The 17,902-nt window shown below is 47.0% G+C and overlaps 1 protein-coding gene across 4 annotated transcripts in view; it reads right to left on the minus strand.

The window, feature by feature from the left end:
* Positions 1-325: 325 nt before the first annotated feature.
* Positions 326-17,902, minus strand: part of LOC133137464 (cell adhesion molecule 4-like) — a 69,466-nt gene continuing 51,889 nt past the window's right edge. Inside the window, exons 2-8 of one of the 4 annotated variants that reach the window (XM_061255759.1) lie at positions 16,271-16,417; positions 12,223-12,510; positions 11,178-11,339; positions 10,394-10,484; positions 7,988-8,160; positions 2,706-2,834; positions 326-1,750 (exon numbers count right to left, since the gene is read on the minus strand). In XM_061255759.1, coding sequence (XP_061111743.1) covers positions 1,641-1,750; positions 2,706-2,834; positions 7,988-8,160; positions 10,394-10,484; positions 11,178-11,339; positions 12,223-12,510; positions 16,271-16,417 — 1,100 coding nt within the window. In that variant the 3' untranslated portion in view covers positions 326-1,640. Of the gene's footprint in view, positions 1,751-2,705; positions 2,835-3,470; positions 4,320-6,873; positions 6,999-7,987; positions 8,161-10,393; positions 10,485-11,177; positions 11,340-12,222; positions 12,511-16,270; positions 16,418-17,902 lie in introns of those variants that run through there. The other 3 variants (XM_061255762.1, XM_061255761.1, XM_061255763.1) reach the window with 3 other exon arrangements.

Genomic DNA, 17,902 nt, shown 5'->3' on the forward strand with positions numbered 1-17,902 from the left:
AGCATGAGCTAAGGAATCTGGGGGAAGTAGTGCTGAGGGGCACATAGGAACACACCGACTGTTTTGTAGCTCAACGATTTATAATGTTTGCTGCCCATTCCATTTTAGGGGAAAAAAGCAAAAACAAAAATATGGATCTTCATTATGATACAAGGATGGTGGGGATGCGTAAATGAGATAGACCTCTACTTTATTTAATTATTTATTTATTGTTTGTCATGATCAACAAGATGTGATTTAAATATAGATCTCCTGTCAGTGGGTAGTTCCCATTTACTGCAGGTGAACTTGGTTTGGATACAGGCTTGAAGAGAAATTACCCATCTTGGTTAAAATACCTTTAATCTTGACATTGTTCTTTGGCCCTAATCTTGAAATGGATTTTGAATTGGGAATTTTACTTTGTGTGAGCCTGGCATGTTATACTATACTTTCCCCAGCGATTGTTACTTCTGGTTCAAGAAAATTATTTTTTATAGGTATCTCACATGATTAAAATACAACTGTATTGTATTGTATTTTAAATCAGATGACTTCTCTGTTTACCATACTTTATGTTGTAAGCAATACATTTCCTTGATTTTTTGTTCATTTTTTTATGCATCTCCCTGGTCTATTTCCTTTCCCTTCCTTTCCTATTTGAGCATTCTGAATCAGCATTTTCTGAATCCCTCTCACAATTCACTGTGCAAACACACTCACCTCACCTTCTTGTTTATAATCCTTTTGGAGATGCTTTTATTTTTCTCACTTTCACATCTCTCAGCCCCACAGGTATAGAAAAATAAAACAAGCAGCAGAGACGAAGATATTGAAACAAATAATATTAGCTGACAGGAAGAGAAAAGGCAAAAGTACAGAAGCAGCCATGGGAAGAAGACTGTATTGATACCTTAAACCACAGGTAATTACTGGAGACCATTTTGTGTTTCTCTTTTTATTTACATTAGAACTTGACAGAAGAGTAACACGCAAGTCTGACCGTATAATGACATTCTGTGTTAAGGAACAGAATTCCATGGAAAATTTGTTTTCAACTGCTTTTTTAATACAAATAGTGAATTCAGAGATCTGTCATCATATAACTTTATTTCATTGTTCTTATGTCATCCAAAAAATAACAGATATTACCTTATTTAAATTCATCAGTTCTCCTTTAGCACTTTTTTTCAGACTTTTGGCGTTGGCTTTTTATATGAAAGTTTGTCTCTTTTGTTATATCGATTGAATGTCAGTTCTCAGTGAACTTTCTCTTATATTCATGAGAACAGACAGAATATTATCACTCAGTTTGTTTTTTTTACCACACACAAACACACACACACAGGAGACAGAGAGGGAATGAGAGAGACAGAAAGAAACAATTAAGTCCAAGATAGAGCCAACATGACTCACCACAGGTGGTTATAATACACATTTCTCTTTGTCACTGTCTATTAACCCCACTCTCTCCATCATATTTAAACATTCTCTCCATTTCTCCATCTCCACACAGTACAGTGTATAATTTGCATCTCTCTCCATTGCGCCTCCAGGATATCCAAACAACCATCCCCTTCGCTCATTGCGACATCTTAGCCGCGAGTGGTCTAACAGTATCCCACTGTACTGTTGCAGTTCCGGAGGCTGCCAGCAGAGGGCTACAGCAAATATTCCTTGTTCCCCTCCCGAACGTCGCCGTCATTCAGAAAGGCCTCCTGGACCTCCCCATGCTCGTCCAAGCCACTGGCTTCGTGGGTCAGGTAGGAACCTGACAAGGAGATGGAGGATTATTGCTGATAGATCTGGAGATTATTTGTGAAAAAACACATTAAATAGGGTAAAGACAGGAGGTGAGATATAGGGTCTGATTAACATGACTTGTCGACATTCTGACAAGTGGCCGCAGACCTTCTTGACAATGATTAATCACTGTCGTTCACCAATATATCTGTCAACAATATCCTCGGACCAGTCACCGGCACAAAACAAACGCCGCATGGTTGCCAAGAGGTTACCGTAGGTGGCAACAAAACATAGTTCACAGACTGAAGTACCATCCCAGCTAACACAAAATGTCCTCAAAAAAAAGAATGTGTTTGCTGGGATACAGAGGAAATGTGATGTTTCTCTCAGCCTTTCACATGAACTATTGCACACCATCCATTTCCCATGTCCATCTACACTCTGTAAGTATTTGGACAGTGGTACAGTTTCTGTTATTTTGGGTCTGCTCCATCAGCACCAAAAATAATGATGTTTCAAAAATGTATTTTGGTAAGCATATTGTTTGGCATATGTCTCTGTTTTTTTTTTTCTCTCAGCCTCATAATTACTTCCTTGACTGTTATTGGCACAACTCTGGTCCTCATGTTGACAAACACCAAAAACAGACTCCAAAGCAATCAAAAGCCTAGGATCAAGACTAGATACTGAAGGCCATCTTATACCTACAGGAAGTGATTTAATACACCTGACTAATCAGACACAGCTGAGAAGCCAACCGTCTTTATTGCGTGCTCCCTTAAAATGGGGGCACTATGTATATATATTTAAAAAAAAAGAATCACACACATCACCCAACATGGATCTAAGTACCTTCAAATTAAAGGGTGACAGACCTCACATTCATTGTTTCATTTCAAATCCAATGTGTTGGTGTTCAGACAACAAAAATGTGTCACTGTCCAAATACTTATGGACTGCATGGTATACTAATGTCTCACCCTTCTGTCGGAGGGAGCACCAGGTGGTGACGATGAGGGCACAGATAACAGCGAAGACAAGCAGCGCAAGGATGCCCCCTATCACTGCGAAGGGTACTGCACTGTGGGTCTCCACCACTGCTCCTGGGTCTGAGAGGGAGAGATGTGGGGGTTAGAACTGGACAAACGATCTAGTCTGCAGTGGAAATAAAACTGCAGTGCGCTCGCAAGTAGGTAAGAGAAAGAAAGAAAGCAAGGGGGTTCATTCAGTACACAACAAGAAGGCATAGAAACTAAAAACTGCATCACTTATGGATGCGCGGCTTAAGTGCATTCAAACAAATTATGTGCATAATGACAGGGATAGAGTGAGCAGAACAAGTGTGCTGAACAAGAGAGAAAGCCTGAGAAGTGGTTGGCATCCATTGTGCTATGCCTGAGGGAGGTAGAGAGAGGGGGAGTTCATAGAGTGAAATTTCACGAGAGATGAAATTAACACATCAAACTGGAGCCTTTTTGTTTTGTATTTTTTTTAAGAGCACCGGAGCTCAGCTTTCGGTGATGGATGGCACAAAAGCGACTGACGCCCCCGTACAGAGCCGCCCGGCGTTCGGCTTTCAGAACGCAGCGGGCACTCTCTCCGTCACTGTCACACCAGGAGCACCTCGCGCATCTCCCGAAACAATGCAGAATCGCACGGCATAACGCAAACATGGGAGTCTGTGGGGATCCTGACTTAGTCTGCCCCGGCGTAGCGGGAATGGCCCAGCACCGCGCCGGTGTCTAACCGCGTCGGGCTATCCTGCGGCAGAGGGAAAGCCGTGATGTGAGAGTCAGACCGGCGTGGAAGCCGACATTAACTGTAATGGAACGTGACTTTTTCAAAGGCAGCAAAAAGCAACCGCCACTGCGCGAGAAAGGTGATTTAGTTTCCGTTCCAAGGAGAGCGCGTGTTCCTTCGATTCACACGCACTGAGGCGCGAGTGTTGAAAGCAGAACTAGGGAAGGGGGGATCCGGTGATTGAAGAGGTAGCGGAACTTCAAAAAAAAAAATCATTCCTCCCATTTTGATGAATGGTGTCGTTCTCACCTCCTCTGCTGTCACTTTGCTACTCTCTCCGCAAAACTGGTGTCCAACCCCGATTCAGTTCCAGAAGGGAAACGGTCTGTAACCATGGATCAACCCACAGACCCACCCCCAAAATCGCTTTTGGCTACAGATTCTCCTCACAAAAGGAACAGTAGCAGAATGTCATCATCCGGTACAGTTAAAATCTCTTGCCTAATTGTTTTTTTTTTTTGACACACTGCTCTTCATAGCTATTATGTGCCATTGTCTCACAATTCATAAATACACTGAGCAGGGCAGAGATTACACTTGTGTCTGTAAATTGAATGTTTCCCGACAGATTTCCGACAGCAGGGGTGTAAACACATGCCTGTAAAAGAATTACAGGGCCGAAGCGTTGTGAGACAGGAGGGTGCCACACACAACAGCTGACTCGAAATAATGTCATTTTCAAAAGTGACAAGAAAATGGACCTTAATTGCAGCGTTTCTCTTTCCTCTGCCTCGTGAGCCAGTGACTTCTTCTCACACTATACGCCTCACACTGTACTTCAGGAGAGCTAGCACCTGTCAAAGGAAAGATGCCTCATTCAGTGAGTGATGAGTGATAACAATGACGGTCGGCATTTATAGAGCGCTTTTATCCAAAGTGCTGTAAAACTGATGCTTCCCATTCACCCATTCATACACAAACTCACACACCAACGGCGATTGGCTACACTGGAACTTGAACCACCAACCTTCCGGGTCCCAATCATATAACTTAGCCACTAGGCTACAGGCTGCCCTAATGACCTCTGGTGATGTATGCCGGGGGGGACTGATGTAAGAGCATATATGGTTGACAAATGGTTCTCTGTCATCTCACAAAACACTGGAGTATGAATCTGACAGCATGTCAAAGGGTATATATGCTGTGAGGTGGAACCACGGCCTGACTTGGTAACCAAATGGACACTAGCAATACTGATTTTAACCAGGAGAGGGCAACAAAGGTCTGGATAAATGTGCTCTTTTCGATTTTCCGAATAGGCTATACCTGACATTTACCTGAAATTTCCGTCATCACATTCACTATCCATCCCCATCTCTGATGTACAACAAATTCAGCTCCATTTCACTGTGATCAATAAAACATGTATACAGCAGGACTTTGAGATGAGTGAAGGTTCCTTTTTTTGCTTGCATCATTTTATCACCTCACCAGTGGAAAACTCTAGATTGGATTTCTTTTAAGGCACAGTACAACTTAAAATATACACAGTACTTTTACGGGAACCCTGGGCCTAGTTAAATTTGCAGCATATTGGCGCGACTGTGATGCAATGCGTGCCAACTTTAACCAGCTTGTCGATGTTTTTCATGGATGAGATCACTCCTTCATTAATCCCTCCCTGTCAGCACGGCCCAATTTGTTTCTCAGCTGAAAAAAGGAAGCAGAAAATAACAGCGAACAGCGACCAAACCTTGAACCTTCCGGCGCCTTTATACACGCATTTGCATTAAAAGAAATAAATAAAAATAAGCCGTCCTGTCGCTGGCAGTGCTGACACGCCGTATGTACGAGGACAAAGTAACTGCGCGTCCCGTGTAGATAAAGGCACGGGGAGCTTTTGTAAGCGCTGTACTGAATAAACAGAACAGGCTTAATCTACATACAGCGCAGAAGTGCAGCGCATCATAGCAAGATAAAAGATGACATTCCCACGCTGCAGGTCTCTGGGGGAGGCGGGGGGAGGGTGGGGAGAAGGGGGTGCTTGTTGGAGATATTTTATCTTTACTGCTGAGCAAAAGGCAGCTGCAGCAGCTAGCGCAGAATCCCAGAGCGCTGGCTTTCGTGCAGCGCTAGCGGGTTGCCGCTGCTGCAGTGAGCCTCGGAAGAGCCGGCAGCGTCCGGCAGCCTACGCAACGTCGACACCCGTCCCGGGAAAATCGCCCCGTTGTTGTCTGTCGCAGTTACCGCGGCCCTCCCTGAATGCAAACTGGCGACCGACGGCACGAGGGGGGAGAAACAGAGAGGCTTTAGTATCGTAAAAAAAAAAACTGCCAGGCCAGCCAGAACTGGCAGCCATCCTCGCGGGTGAAGAAAAGGGCTTTTAGATATGCAGCGTGCGTCCTCCTGGTTTTGCCTCTTCCCCTCAAAGCGAATGAATGGAGAGTGCAGTGAAGAGTTCAGAAAACAACAGCTGAGAGAGAATGAGGGGGCTGACCTCCGTTCAGTATGATTACACTGCGATTATGATTATATCACTATGCACATACAGACTGCTGAAAAGCTTGTACACTCTCCGAAATAAAGGCACGGAAAGTGCCTAAAAGGGTACAAATGCTTGTCGCTGGGGCGGTACCCTATACAGTATGTACATAAGATTGTAGCCTACCCATAGGCTTTTAAAATTAATTTGTACCTTCTTTTACATGGAAAATGTACTCATTTGTACCCAAAGGGTACATTTAGGTACATTTGGGAACTTTCATCCTTGAAGAACAAAAATGTAGCCTACCTCCACTGTCACTTTAGTTCTGAGAGTGCATTGTATGTAGGAAATAGAAAGTATTGTACCACCAGACTTTGTATATAAGCATGCATGTATGTTAGCAAATGTGTATAGTGTGCATTCATGTGGTCGCTTGTGTGTTTATTCTGGATGTCAAAAATAAATCAGGAAATTTAGAGCTGTCATTATCTTTGAACAACAACAATACATCTACAAGACGGCGCATAGTTAAACCAGAACATTTTAGACATTTATTGATGATCTTGATGTAGACAAAATGCATTTGTTTTCTTTCATCGCATCTGTTTCGAAAGCACACATTCACAAATCAATTAGCATTCTACAGCCCACTCCTTGGAATATCACACTGTCTGTACACTTATACCAGCAGGGTGGGATGTCTGACCTTATATCAGCAGTGTGTGCTGTTATTATCTTTATACACACTGTGCAGGCTGTCTCTAATCTCACAGTAGGATACATAAATAGATAGTTGCATTTATGTAGAGCTTCTCACACTCAAAGGGCTTTATAACGGTGGGGGGAAACTCGTCTCAACCACCACAATCTGTAGCTCTCACCTGGGTAATGCAACGGCAGCCATTTTGCGCCACAATACTCACCACACATCAGCTGAGGTGGTGAGGGAGAGAACAATCCTTTGGCCAATTAAATCGGAGGATGATTAGGTGACAGGTTGAGGGAGCCTGGTTGGGAATTTAGCCAGGACACCGGGGAACCCCCTACTCTTTGAGAAAAGTGTAATGGGAACTTTAGTGACCAGTGAGTTAGGGCCTTTGTTTAAAACGTCTCTGTTTCTATCTGCATGTGCTGTGCGGTGTCTCTATGACCCTAACCTATGGCTCACCGTACACCAGCAGTGTGTGCTGTTATCTTTACACACGCAGTGAGTGTGTGACCCTAACCTATGGCTCACCGTACACCAGCAGTGTGTGCTGTTATCTTTACACACGCAGTGAGTGTGTGACCCTAACCTATGGCTCACCGTACACCAGCAGTGTGTGCTGTTATCTTTACACACGCAGTGAGTGTGTGACCCTAACCTATGGCTCACCGTACACCAGCAGTGTGTGCTGTTATTATCTTTACACACGCAGTGTGAGTGTGACCCTAACCCGCCCCGTGCCGTACACCAGCAGTGTGTGCTGTTATCTTTACACACGCAGAGTGAGTGTGACACTAACCCGCCCCGTGCGCACGCTAGCTCACCGTACACCAGCAGCGTGTGCTGTTATTACCTTTACACACGCAGAGTGAGTGTGACCCTAACCCGCCCCGTGCCGTACACCAGCAGTGTGTGCTGTTATTATCTTTACACATGCAGTGTGTGTGACCCTAACCCCCTCCATGCCGTACACCAGCAGTGTGTGCTGTTATTACCTTTACACACGCAGAGTGAGTGTGACCCTAACCCGCCCCGTGCACGCGCTAGCTCACCGTACACCAGCAGCGTGTGCTGTTATTACCTTTACACACGCAGAGTGAGTGTGACCCTAACCCGCCCCGTGCCGTACACCAGCAGTGTGTGCTGTTATTATCTTTACACATGCAGTGTGTGTGACCCTAACCCCCTCAATGCCGTACACCAGCAGTGTGTGCTGTTATTACCTTTACACACGCAGAGTGAGTGCGACCCTAACCCGCCCCGTGCCGTACACCAGCAGTGTGTGCTGTTATCTTTACACACGCAGCGTGAGTGTGCGCGCGCTAGCTCACCGTACACCAGCAGTGTGTAGTGGTCCGCCGCGCGGCCGTACAGGTTGTGCGCCTGGCACAGGTAGGTGCCGTTGTGCACCCGGCTGAGCCGGGAGACGGTCAGGATGGAGCCCTCGATCTCCACCTTCTCCGGGAGGGAGCTGTTGACCCGGGACCACTGCACCGCCTGCGGCCTGGGGGGGGCGAGAGACCCAGGGAGAGGGCCACGGGTGGAGGAACAACAGGAAATAACACTGGTAACGCTTTACTCAAACCCCTCGCCATAAGGCTGACATTACGCTGTCATACACATGACATAATAATGGCTGTCTGGCGATGATCAGTTGATGTCAAATTATATAAAACTGTCATACTATTATCGGTAAATGTTATTACAGATGTTACTATGTGACGGTTTTATGTCATTTGATACCTCACATCATCTGCAATGCCATTTTCTGACAGCTGTTATGTCATGTGTACTGTATGACAGTGTTATGTCAGCCTTATGGCAAGGGGTTCAAGTGTTGCCATAACATTTTTTCAGGCTGCTTCTGCTTCATTGGACAGGACCGTGCGGAGCAGTGGTCCTCACTCCTGGTCCTGGAGAACTGCTGGGTGTGCTGGTTTTTGTTTTCAATTTAATATCAGCAACCGATCAGACCCAAGAAACCAAGTGAGGTGAGTTAACTGTGTAATTAACTGCTTTCATTGATCAATTAAGTGCTGAGTAACAACAAAAGCCAGCACACCCTGCGGCTCTCCAGGACCGGGAGTGAGGACCACAGTACAGAGAGAGGAAGAATGGGGAGAGAGGGGGAGAGATTCCAATCACAGCTGGCAGGGGGCATGTGGATATTGCTCTACTGGCTATACCACTAGACACCCTGGAAATAACTTGCTCCCTGCTCACAGATGGCCTGCCACTGGACAGACAAACCGACAGACAGACAGACAAAGACAAATGAGATAGACAGGGCCTCGAGGGTACAAACAGCCCGCCCCTCCCTTTAGCTGTCAGATCAGACGATTTTATTAATGGCCGCTCGACGCTCGCCCGTCTCGCCGCACTCGACCGGGAAGCCGGGCCCTCCGTCCCTCGGCGGCTGTGGACAGACCGCGGCTGGGAGCGGGGACGGATCCGCGGGGAAAGCACAATGAGTTATGAGCCCGTTCGGTCAGGCACGCAGTCTCATGAATACGCTCGCCGGCTAGCGCCGCATTAGCATGAATTTATGCAGCTTCAGAATGTCAATCCATAATGAATGAATGTTAGCCTCCTTTATAAAAACGCTGAACTGAAGTACTCTCGCCCGGGTTCGAAAGTTGGGCAAAATGCAGAAGAGCTGTAAATTTGCATTAAGGCTAATGCAGTCAGTTTCTATTGGTACACCACTTACCCTGCACCTTGCCTCATTGAAAAACCTGCCATTCTCGCTTGTGAAAGATTAATTCCAGTCATTAGTAACCGAGAGATGTAGGGCTTGCTAAAATCCCACGGTTCCACTTTTCCTCGGCGATGCAATTTGGAAACACCTGTCATGGTGCCTGTTTTTCAGACACAACTCGAAGCCTATTGTTCTCCTGCAGCAAGGTGAATTTGCGGTTCCTTTTTCGATGGAAATGCATCTATTTGCAAAAACCCGGTCTCGGGGACTGCCAGTGTGTGTGGAGTTTTTGTTACGACCACAAATGCAATTTTCAGAACATAATGAGCGATCAATCGATCTGAATTAGACGCGTACGTGATTAGCCTTCCAACGCCGCATATCAGCAATAGATACGACTGTTATGAAGAATGAATATCTATCCATTGTTAACGGAAAATTCTGATCAATCACACTGGCTCTGAGACAATGAATGGGTTTGTTTCCTGCAATGTGCTCTTTGACAAATAGTGTCTGTACAAAGAGGCTGAATCTGCTTAATTTCCTGACAGACAGGTAGAATTACAATGGAATACAGTGTGAATTTTAAGAATGTGGGTGCGTTGCTGAACAAAAGCTCCTCGTACAAAGGAAACGGACATGACTCGAATCTGCTGTCTGTTAAAAAGGCTGCTTTGAGACAAAGTCATAAAAGTTTTTCTGCAGTTCCAAATGATCAAGGGACCGGCAGTAATTACAAGCGAGAAGACAGAGACTCCAGTATTGAAGATGGGGAACTTCTTGTCTATTAAACAGCAGTGCCAAAGACCTTTATCACAGTCATTTGCAGGAGTTTACTTAGGTTTTGTGACACTGCAGACTGTATTGATTTGTGGGTAGAAGCTTTAGACATCATTACCAAGGGGAATAGGAAAACGACATATGCAAACAGGCACATATAAGACCGATATTTTGGCCACACGCACACACACACACACATGCACACACACAAATGCACACACACATATACACACACACGTACGCGCACACACACACTCACTGTGGGTTCCCTGTGACAGAGCAGGCGAGGGTGAGGGAGTCTCCTTCTCTCAGTATGCTGGCAGGCGGCTCGATATGCACCGAGGGGGCAACTGTATGGAGAGAGAGAGAGAGAGAGGGAGAGACAGAGAGAGAGATAGAGGGAGAGAGACAGTGAGAGATAGAAAGAGAAAGACAGAGAGAGAGATAGCAAGAGGGAGAAGGAGAGAGACAGAGAGACAGAGAAATAGAGAGAGACAGAGAGATAGAGAGACAGAGGGAGAGAGAGAGAGAGACAGAGGGAGAGAGAGAGAGCGAGAGACAGAGAGATGGCACTCTAATACAGCATTAGCAATGTCATGGCAGCTTCACTGACAGCACTCATATAGCCGTATGAAAGCAACCCCCGCTGCCATTTTGAGCACTTTAGTGATCATTCTAATCTAATCTAAAGACTCCAACCTGTTAAAATTAGCGTTCAGCAGAAATCGTACATAGATTTTGGACTAGTGATAAACTATATTGGAGCACTATAATAATAATAAATTATAATTTGTTATTTAGCTTACACTTTTAACACTTTTTCTTATTGTGGTGACACCGGGTTGTGAACCACCAACCTTCCGGGTCCCGGTCATGTAACGTAGCCACTAGGCTCCAGGCTGCCCTAGCATTCAGTTAGCATTAGCATATGGTATGTAATACGTGTGACACAGAAACCGATCTGAACCCGGTACGACGCTTCCTCTGAGCGCGGTGTTAAACGTGCGATCGCCGCGGTAACGCGTCGGCGCCGGTCCACTCACAGTGCACGTCCAGGTGGTACCGGCGCACTCTCCGCTGGGCCCCCAGCACCGGGTGGGAGGCCTCGCAGCTCAGAACCGCCCCGTGGTCCCGTCGTTCCACCGGGATCCGGATGGTGTTCCGCACGCTCACCGTCTTCCCGTTCTCCTGCTGTGACACGGCCCCTGCAGGGAGAGGGGGATTATTCCGGAGAGAGACACAGAGAGACACCTATGAGCTCTGACAATAGTTATGCTAAAATATATCATTTCCATAAAGCATCAAGAATAAAAAAAAAAAAGGAATTGAATCGAGAGAGGGAGTGAGGATTCAATAATCCTCCTTGTTAATATTCAAATCTACTGCTTTTCACTTCGGCAATATTTACAAATGTATTCCCCGCTAATAAAGCTTTCTGGATTTGAGTTTGAATTTCACTTTGAGAGAGAAAGACAAACAGAAAGAATGGTAATAGAGAGGGGCAGGGGAGAGGAGATACATATTATTTATCCATATTCTTTCCAGCACATTGCAGTAAAGGCGGGGACATGCTTGGTTGCAGTAAGGGGCTTTTATTTTGAAAGGGAGCGAGAAGCCCCCTGCAGAGCCCTAACTGGGCTCTAGCGGGGACGTGCCTGGTTGCATTTAAGACAAGCTCTAATCTAAATGAACTTTTTCCTCAATTTAGCTAATTCTTCATTACCACTTTCATTACCATTCTTTTGGAATAAAAATATATATTCCAAAAGAATTATCAAATTTTTTTTTTTTTTTCCCATCCGCTTCCTGGAAATTTTGATTTAACAAGATTTGCTGTGATCGTGTACCAGTGGGCATGTATTTAGATCAAATATCTGCAATTTTCCATTCCCCTGAAATCAATATCCTTCCATGTAGTGGCATGTATTCTTCCCCCTCCTCATTTAACGTCGGTCAAATCGACTCCCCGCCCTCAAAATCTCCCCCGAAAGAGCCGTTTCACCTGCGTATACACTAGTGCTGCTCTAACTCCCATTTTCGACGCGTCTTTAAGGGGCTTTTATTTTGAAAGGCAGCGAGAGGCCGCACCTGGGATCTCGTGGCGGTCACGGAACCAGCGCAGCGTGGCGGGGGGCTTGCTGCGGGAGGAGGAGCAGGTGAGCTCCACCTCTGTCCCCTCCACGGGCTGGGCCTTGGCCTCCACCTGGGGCACGTCCGGGGGCACGCTGACGGACAGCGTGGCCACCTGGTGGTGCGTGTCGTCCGCGTAGAGCTGGCAGAAGTAGTCGCCCTCGTCCCACACGCTGACGTTGCTCAGGGTGATGCGCACCAGCCGAGGGCTGAACAGCACCATCTGGAAGCGGTCATCTCTCAGGGCTTCAGAGAGAGAGAGAGGGAGAGAGAGAGAAGGCACGGGGAGAGAGAGGGTGAGGAAAGAGAGAGAAGGCACAGTGAGGGAGAGGGATAAGGAGAGAAAGAGAAGGCATGGGAAGAGCAGAGGGGAACAAGAGAGAAATGGAGAGGGAGAAGACATTGGTAAAGTAGACAGAGAGAAAGCGAGAGAGAAAGAGGGAATAGGCATGGGGAGATAAGAGGGGGGAGCAGAAGACATGGTGAAAGAAAGAGAAAGAAGGAGAAAAAGGAAAGAGAGAGAGGGAGGGAGGAAGAGGAGCCACGGGGAGAGAAGACAGGAAGAGGGAGAAAAGGAGAGAGAGAAAGAGGTGGAACAAGAGAGACATTGAGAAGGAGAAGACATTGGTAAAGTAGAGAGAGGGAGTGAGAGAGAAAGAGGTGGAACAAGAGAGAGATTGAGAAGGAGAAGACATTGGTAAAGTAGAGAGAGGGAGTGAGAGAGAAAGAGGTGGAACAAGAGAGAGATTGAGAAGGAGAAGACATTGTTAAAGTAGAGAGAGGGAGTGAGAGAGAAAGAGGTGGAACAAGAGAGAGATTGAGAAGGAGAAGACATTGTTAAAGTAGAGAGAGGGAGTGAGAGAGAAAGAGGTGGAACAAGAGAGAGATTGAGAAGGAGAAGACATCGGTAAAGTAGAGAGAGGGAGTGAGAGAGAGAAAGAGGGAATAGGAAAGAAGGAGAGAGAAGGAAAGAGAGAGGGAGGGAGGAAACAAGTGCAGAAGGCAAATGTTGAAGACAGAGAGAGGAGGGCGGAGGAGAAGATGCAGAAGGAGGACAACGAAGACAGTGAAGAAAAGTAAAATACACATGGGGACAGAAGGACAGAGAGGGAGGGGTGCAGAGAGAGAGAGGGAGAGAGACGGACAGGAGAGAGGATTAAGAATGGAAATGATGACGGGGAAGAAGAGGGGAGAGATTTTGAAGCGGGACGGAAGGAAATGGAGGTGGACGATTAAGCGAAAGAGAAATTGGAAAGCAGGAGCGAGGGAGTGGGATGGGAGGAGTGGCAGTAATACCAGTGCAGAGGCTGACCTGTGAAATACCAGGGCAGTACAGTGCATTAACAGCACACTGGAGAGGGGAGAGGAGGGGAGCAGAACAGGACAGAGCAGGAGCGAGAACTCCTTAGATTCAGCCTCTCCACACAGGAACGCTACAAAATGGCAAGGCAGTTCAAACAAATGCTCAAACTGAGTGTTTGTGTGTGTGTGGGTGGGTGTGTGTCTTTTTGTGTGTTGTGTGTGTGAGGCGCTGTGTCAATGAGCCTGAAGTTCTTTCAATTCGGTCGCAAAATGAAATTTAATTATGTCAAAATGATTCTTGTAGACACAGATTAAGCAGATTAAGTTCTCTAAGCGCGTGAAGATCTTTATAATGGGAGCTCGATGAATGCGAGGCACAGACCAGGGTCAAACAGTCATACGTCATAGTTTTGGATTCAAATACTTTTCTGTGCTCGAGTGATCTTGCCTGGTGAAATTTAGCCAACAAAGAGGACCAGAAGGCTTTGTACTTTTGGATAGTATTTCATAGGTTGCAATACACCAGGCCAGCTCAGTAAAGCATAGAAAAGTATCTGAATTGAAAACACGGACGTATTTGACCCAGGTCTGTTCAGGCTCCAGTGGGCCTGTGTGACACCCAGCCGGTATGGACCCTAAGGTTTCCACCCATCCAGGTTTTCCCTCAAATGTCCTTGTTTTTGGCAGTCCCTCCCAGGAAATGTAGTGCATAGCCCTGTTTTTATAAGATCTAGTTTTTGCTAGTAAAGATCTTGAAAATGCATAGGCCTACAGTGGGAGCAATAATTATTTGATCCCTTGCTGATTTTGCAGGTTTGCCCACTTACAAAGAATGGAACTGTGTAGAATTTTAATCATAGGTACATTTTAACATTGAGAGACAGAATATCACAAAATAATCCACAATAACAACATCATATAAATTTTATGAATTTAATATCATATTTTCACATGAAATAAGTATTTGATCCATAGAACAATAGGACTTAATACTTGGTGGAGAAACCTGTGTTGGCAAGCACAGAGGTCAGACATTTGTTGTAGTTTTTCACCAGGTTTGCACAGATCTTTGGAGGGATTTTGGTCCACTCCTCTTTGTAGATCCTGTCCAAATCCTTAAGGTTCCGAGGCTGTCGCTTGGCAACTCTTCCTCCAAACACGGTGAGTCGAGTTGATACCAAATAGCTCTATTTTGGTCTCATCTGACCACATCAGCTTCTCCCAAGCCTCCTCTGGATCATCCAGGTGTTCTTTGGCAAACTTCAGATGGGCCTGTACATGTGCCTTCTTCAGCAGAGGAACCTTGCGTGCGCAGCAGGATTTAAATCCTTCACGGTGTAGTGGGTTACTCCCTTCGTGACTGTGGTCCCAACTGCCTTCAGGTCATTAACAAGCTCCTCCTGTGTAGTACTGGGCTGATCCCTGACCTTTCTCATGATCATTGATATCCCACGAGGCGAGATCTTGCGTGGAGCCCCAGACCGAGGGAGATTGGCGGTGACTTTGTGTTTCTTCCATTTTCTAATAATTGCTCCAACAGTTGTTAACTTCTCACCAAGCTGCTTGCTTATTTTGTTGTAGCCCATCCCAGCCCTGTGCAGGTCTACAATTTTGTCCCTGATGTCCTTAGACAGCTCCTTTGTCTTGGCCATGGTGGAAACATTGGAATCTGATTATTTATGATTATTTTGTGATATTCTGTCTCTCAATGTTAAAATGTACCTGTGATTAAAATTCTACACAGTTCCATTCTGGCAGCACGGATGGTGCAGTGGATAGCACTGCCGCCTCACAGCAAGGAGGTCCTGGGTTCGAATCCCTGTGGGCTGGGGCCTCTCTGTGCGGAGTTTCCATGTTTTCCCCGTGTCTGTGTGGGTTTCCTCTGGGTACTCCGGTTTCCTCCAAAGACATGCAGGATAGGCTGATTGGAGAGTCTAAATTGCCCGTAGGTATGAGTGTGTGAGTGAATGGTGTGTGTGCCCTGTGATGGACTGGCGACCTGTCCAGGGTGTATTCCTGCCTTTTGCCCAATGTATGCTGGGATGGGCTCCAGCCCCCCAGCCCCCCAGCCCCCCAGCCCCCCAGCCCCCCTGCGACCCTGTTCAGGATAAGCGGTTTAGGATAATGGATGGATGGATTTGTAAGTGGGCAAACCTACAAAATCAGCAAGGGATCAAATAATTATTGCTCCCACTGTAATTCTAATAGCCATGGACAGTCTCTTGGTTTGCAGGAAATGCAGCCTATTTAGTCAGTGAGTGAGTTCGTATAGTGAGTTAGTTAAAGGCAATGTCCAGGTTTTTTAGCAACCCTAATGGACCCCAGGGTGCTGTTACACCCTCTCTCCACCCTCTCTCCTGCTCTCTCCACCTCTCTCTCCCGCACTCTACACCTCTCTCCACCCTCTCTCCCACTCTCTCCCACTCTCTCCACCCTCTCTCCCACTCTCTCCCACTCTCTCCACCCTCTCTCCACCCTCTCTCCGGCTCTCTCCACCCTCTCTCCTGCTCTCTCCCACTCTCTCCACCTCTCTCTCCCGCTCTCCCACTCTCTCCCACTCTCTCTACCCTCTCCCCTGCTCTCTCCCACTCTCTCCCACTCTCTCCACCCTCTCTCCTGCTCTCTCCTGCTCTCTCCCACTCTCTCCTGCTCTCTCCTGCTCTCTCCTGCTCTCTCCCACTCTCTCCTGCTGTCTCCTGCTCACCCCGGGTGCCGTTGAAGAAGAGCGTTTGTCTGCGGGGGTTCTGGATGACCACGATGGAGCCGTCGTAGTTCTGCAGCCGGCAGGAGATGTGGGCCGTGCCCCCCTCCAACACCGTCACGTTCTCCGCCTGCACCTCCTGGCACAGCACTGAGAGAGAGGGAGAGAGGGAGGGAGGGAGAGAGAGGGAGAGGGGGAGAGAGAGGGAAAGAGAGAGAGAGGGGGAGAGAGGAAGGAAGAGGGGGAGAGGGAGGGGGAGGGAGAGGTTGGATAGAGAGGGAGAGGGGGGAGAGAGAGGGAGAGAGGGAGGGAGGAAGGTAGAGGGGGAGGGGGAGAGAGGGAGAGAGGGAGGGAGGGAGGAAGGTAGAGGGGGAGGGGGGAGAGAGGGAGGGAGAGAGGGAGGGTGGAAGGTAGAGGGGGATAGAGAGGGAGAGGGGGGGAGAGAAAGAGAGAGAGGGAGGGAGGGAAGTAAAGGAAGAGGGGAGAGGGCAATGGAGAGAGGGGAGGAAGAAGGAGAGAAATGATGGGGAGAGAGGAGATATAGAGGGAGAGAAAGGGATAGGGGAGTGAATAAAGGGAAGAAAGGAGAGAAGAGATGAAAGAGAGCAAGACAGAGAGAAGGGGTGAGAGGGATCGAGAGAGAGAGAAAGAAAGGAAGGACAGAGAAGAGAGAGATCTTTGGGGTTAGACTTCAGAAGGCCAAGGGCTCACAAACCCTGATTTGACTGCATAGCACATAGATCAAAAGAGAGCGGGGATTTATCGCCCTGCGACGCTGCAGCAAATTTGCCCATCTGGCTGCTTTTACTTCATAACTGGGAAGAGGGTCAAACCCGGCCTCCTGCTGACTCAGGGAAGGGACTAATCTGGAGGCCTCAAGCACATGCCACGCCATTACACTGATAAACACAGCGCACCCTGAGAGGGACAGACACACGCACAGATGGACAGACACACGCACAGACAGACAGACACACGCACAGACGGACAGACACACAGACAGGGGCACAGCACCGAGAGACGGGGAGAATAGAGAGAGAAAAAGACAAGCGAGCAACAGATGTAGATAAAGGCTGGGGTGAGAGAGAGAGAGAGAGAGAGAGAGAGAGAGAGAGAGAGAGAGATTATATTGCAGACATCTTAATGAGTTTTTCCCTTTTTTGTTCCCCCCAATCATTTCACTAATGTGGAAGCAACAACACTCTAAGAAAAAGAAGACCTTAATTAAAAAGCGCACTCGGATACAAGCAGCCAATGGAACGGAGGAGAAAGAGAAACAGCGTAGCAGACAGGAGAGGGTATAATAAAACAAACATTGGATCGCGGACTGACTTAATTGACTGGACCCACACCCGGAGCAATAACGAACACAATGCAAAGCCACAGAGAACGGAAAGGTAGCAGGTTGAAACAAACAACAAAGTGCAAAGCAGCAGTCCAGCGACGCGCATCGGAAGCGCCGATCCGCTCCCTAATTTAAATGAGACTAATCTAACCATTTTAACTTTATTTTATCTAATTATAATTTATCCCAATCCGACTACAAAAGTACATTAACTGTGAACGAGAGTGGGAGGCAAATGAGACATTAACAGATGGAGCGCTGAACCATAATGAAGAGCGCGGAAAGAAGCC

The sequence above is a fragment of the Conger conger genome, chromosome 9 (assembly GCF_963514075.1).
Source record: "Conger conger chromosome 9, fConCon1.1, whole genome shotgun sequence".
Lineage (NCBI taxonomy): Eukaryota > Metazoa > Chordata > Actinopteri > Anguilliformes > Congridae > Conger > Conger conger.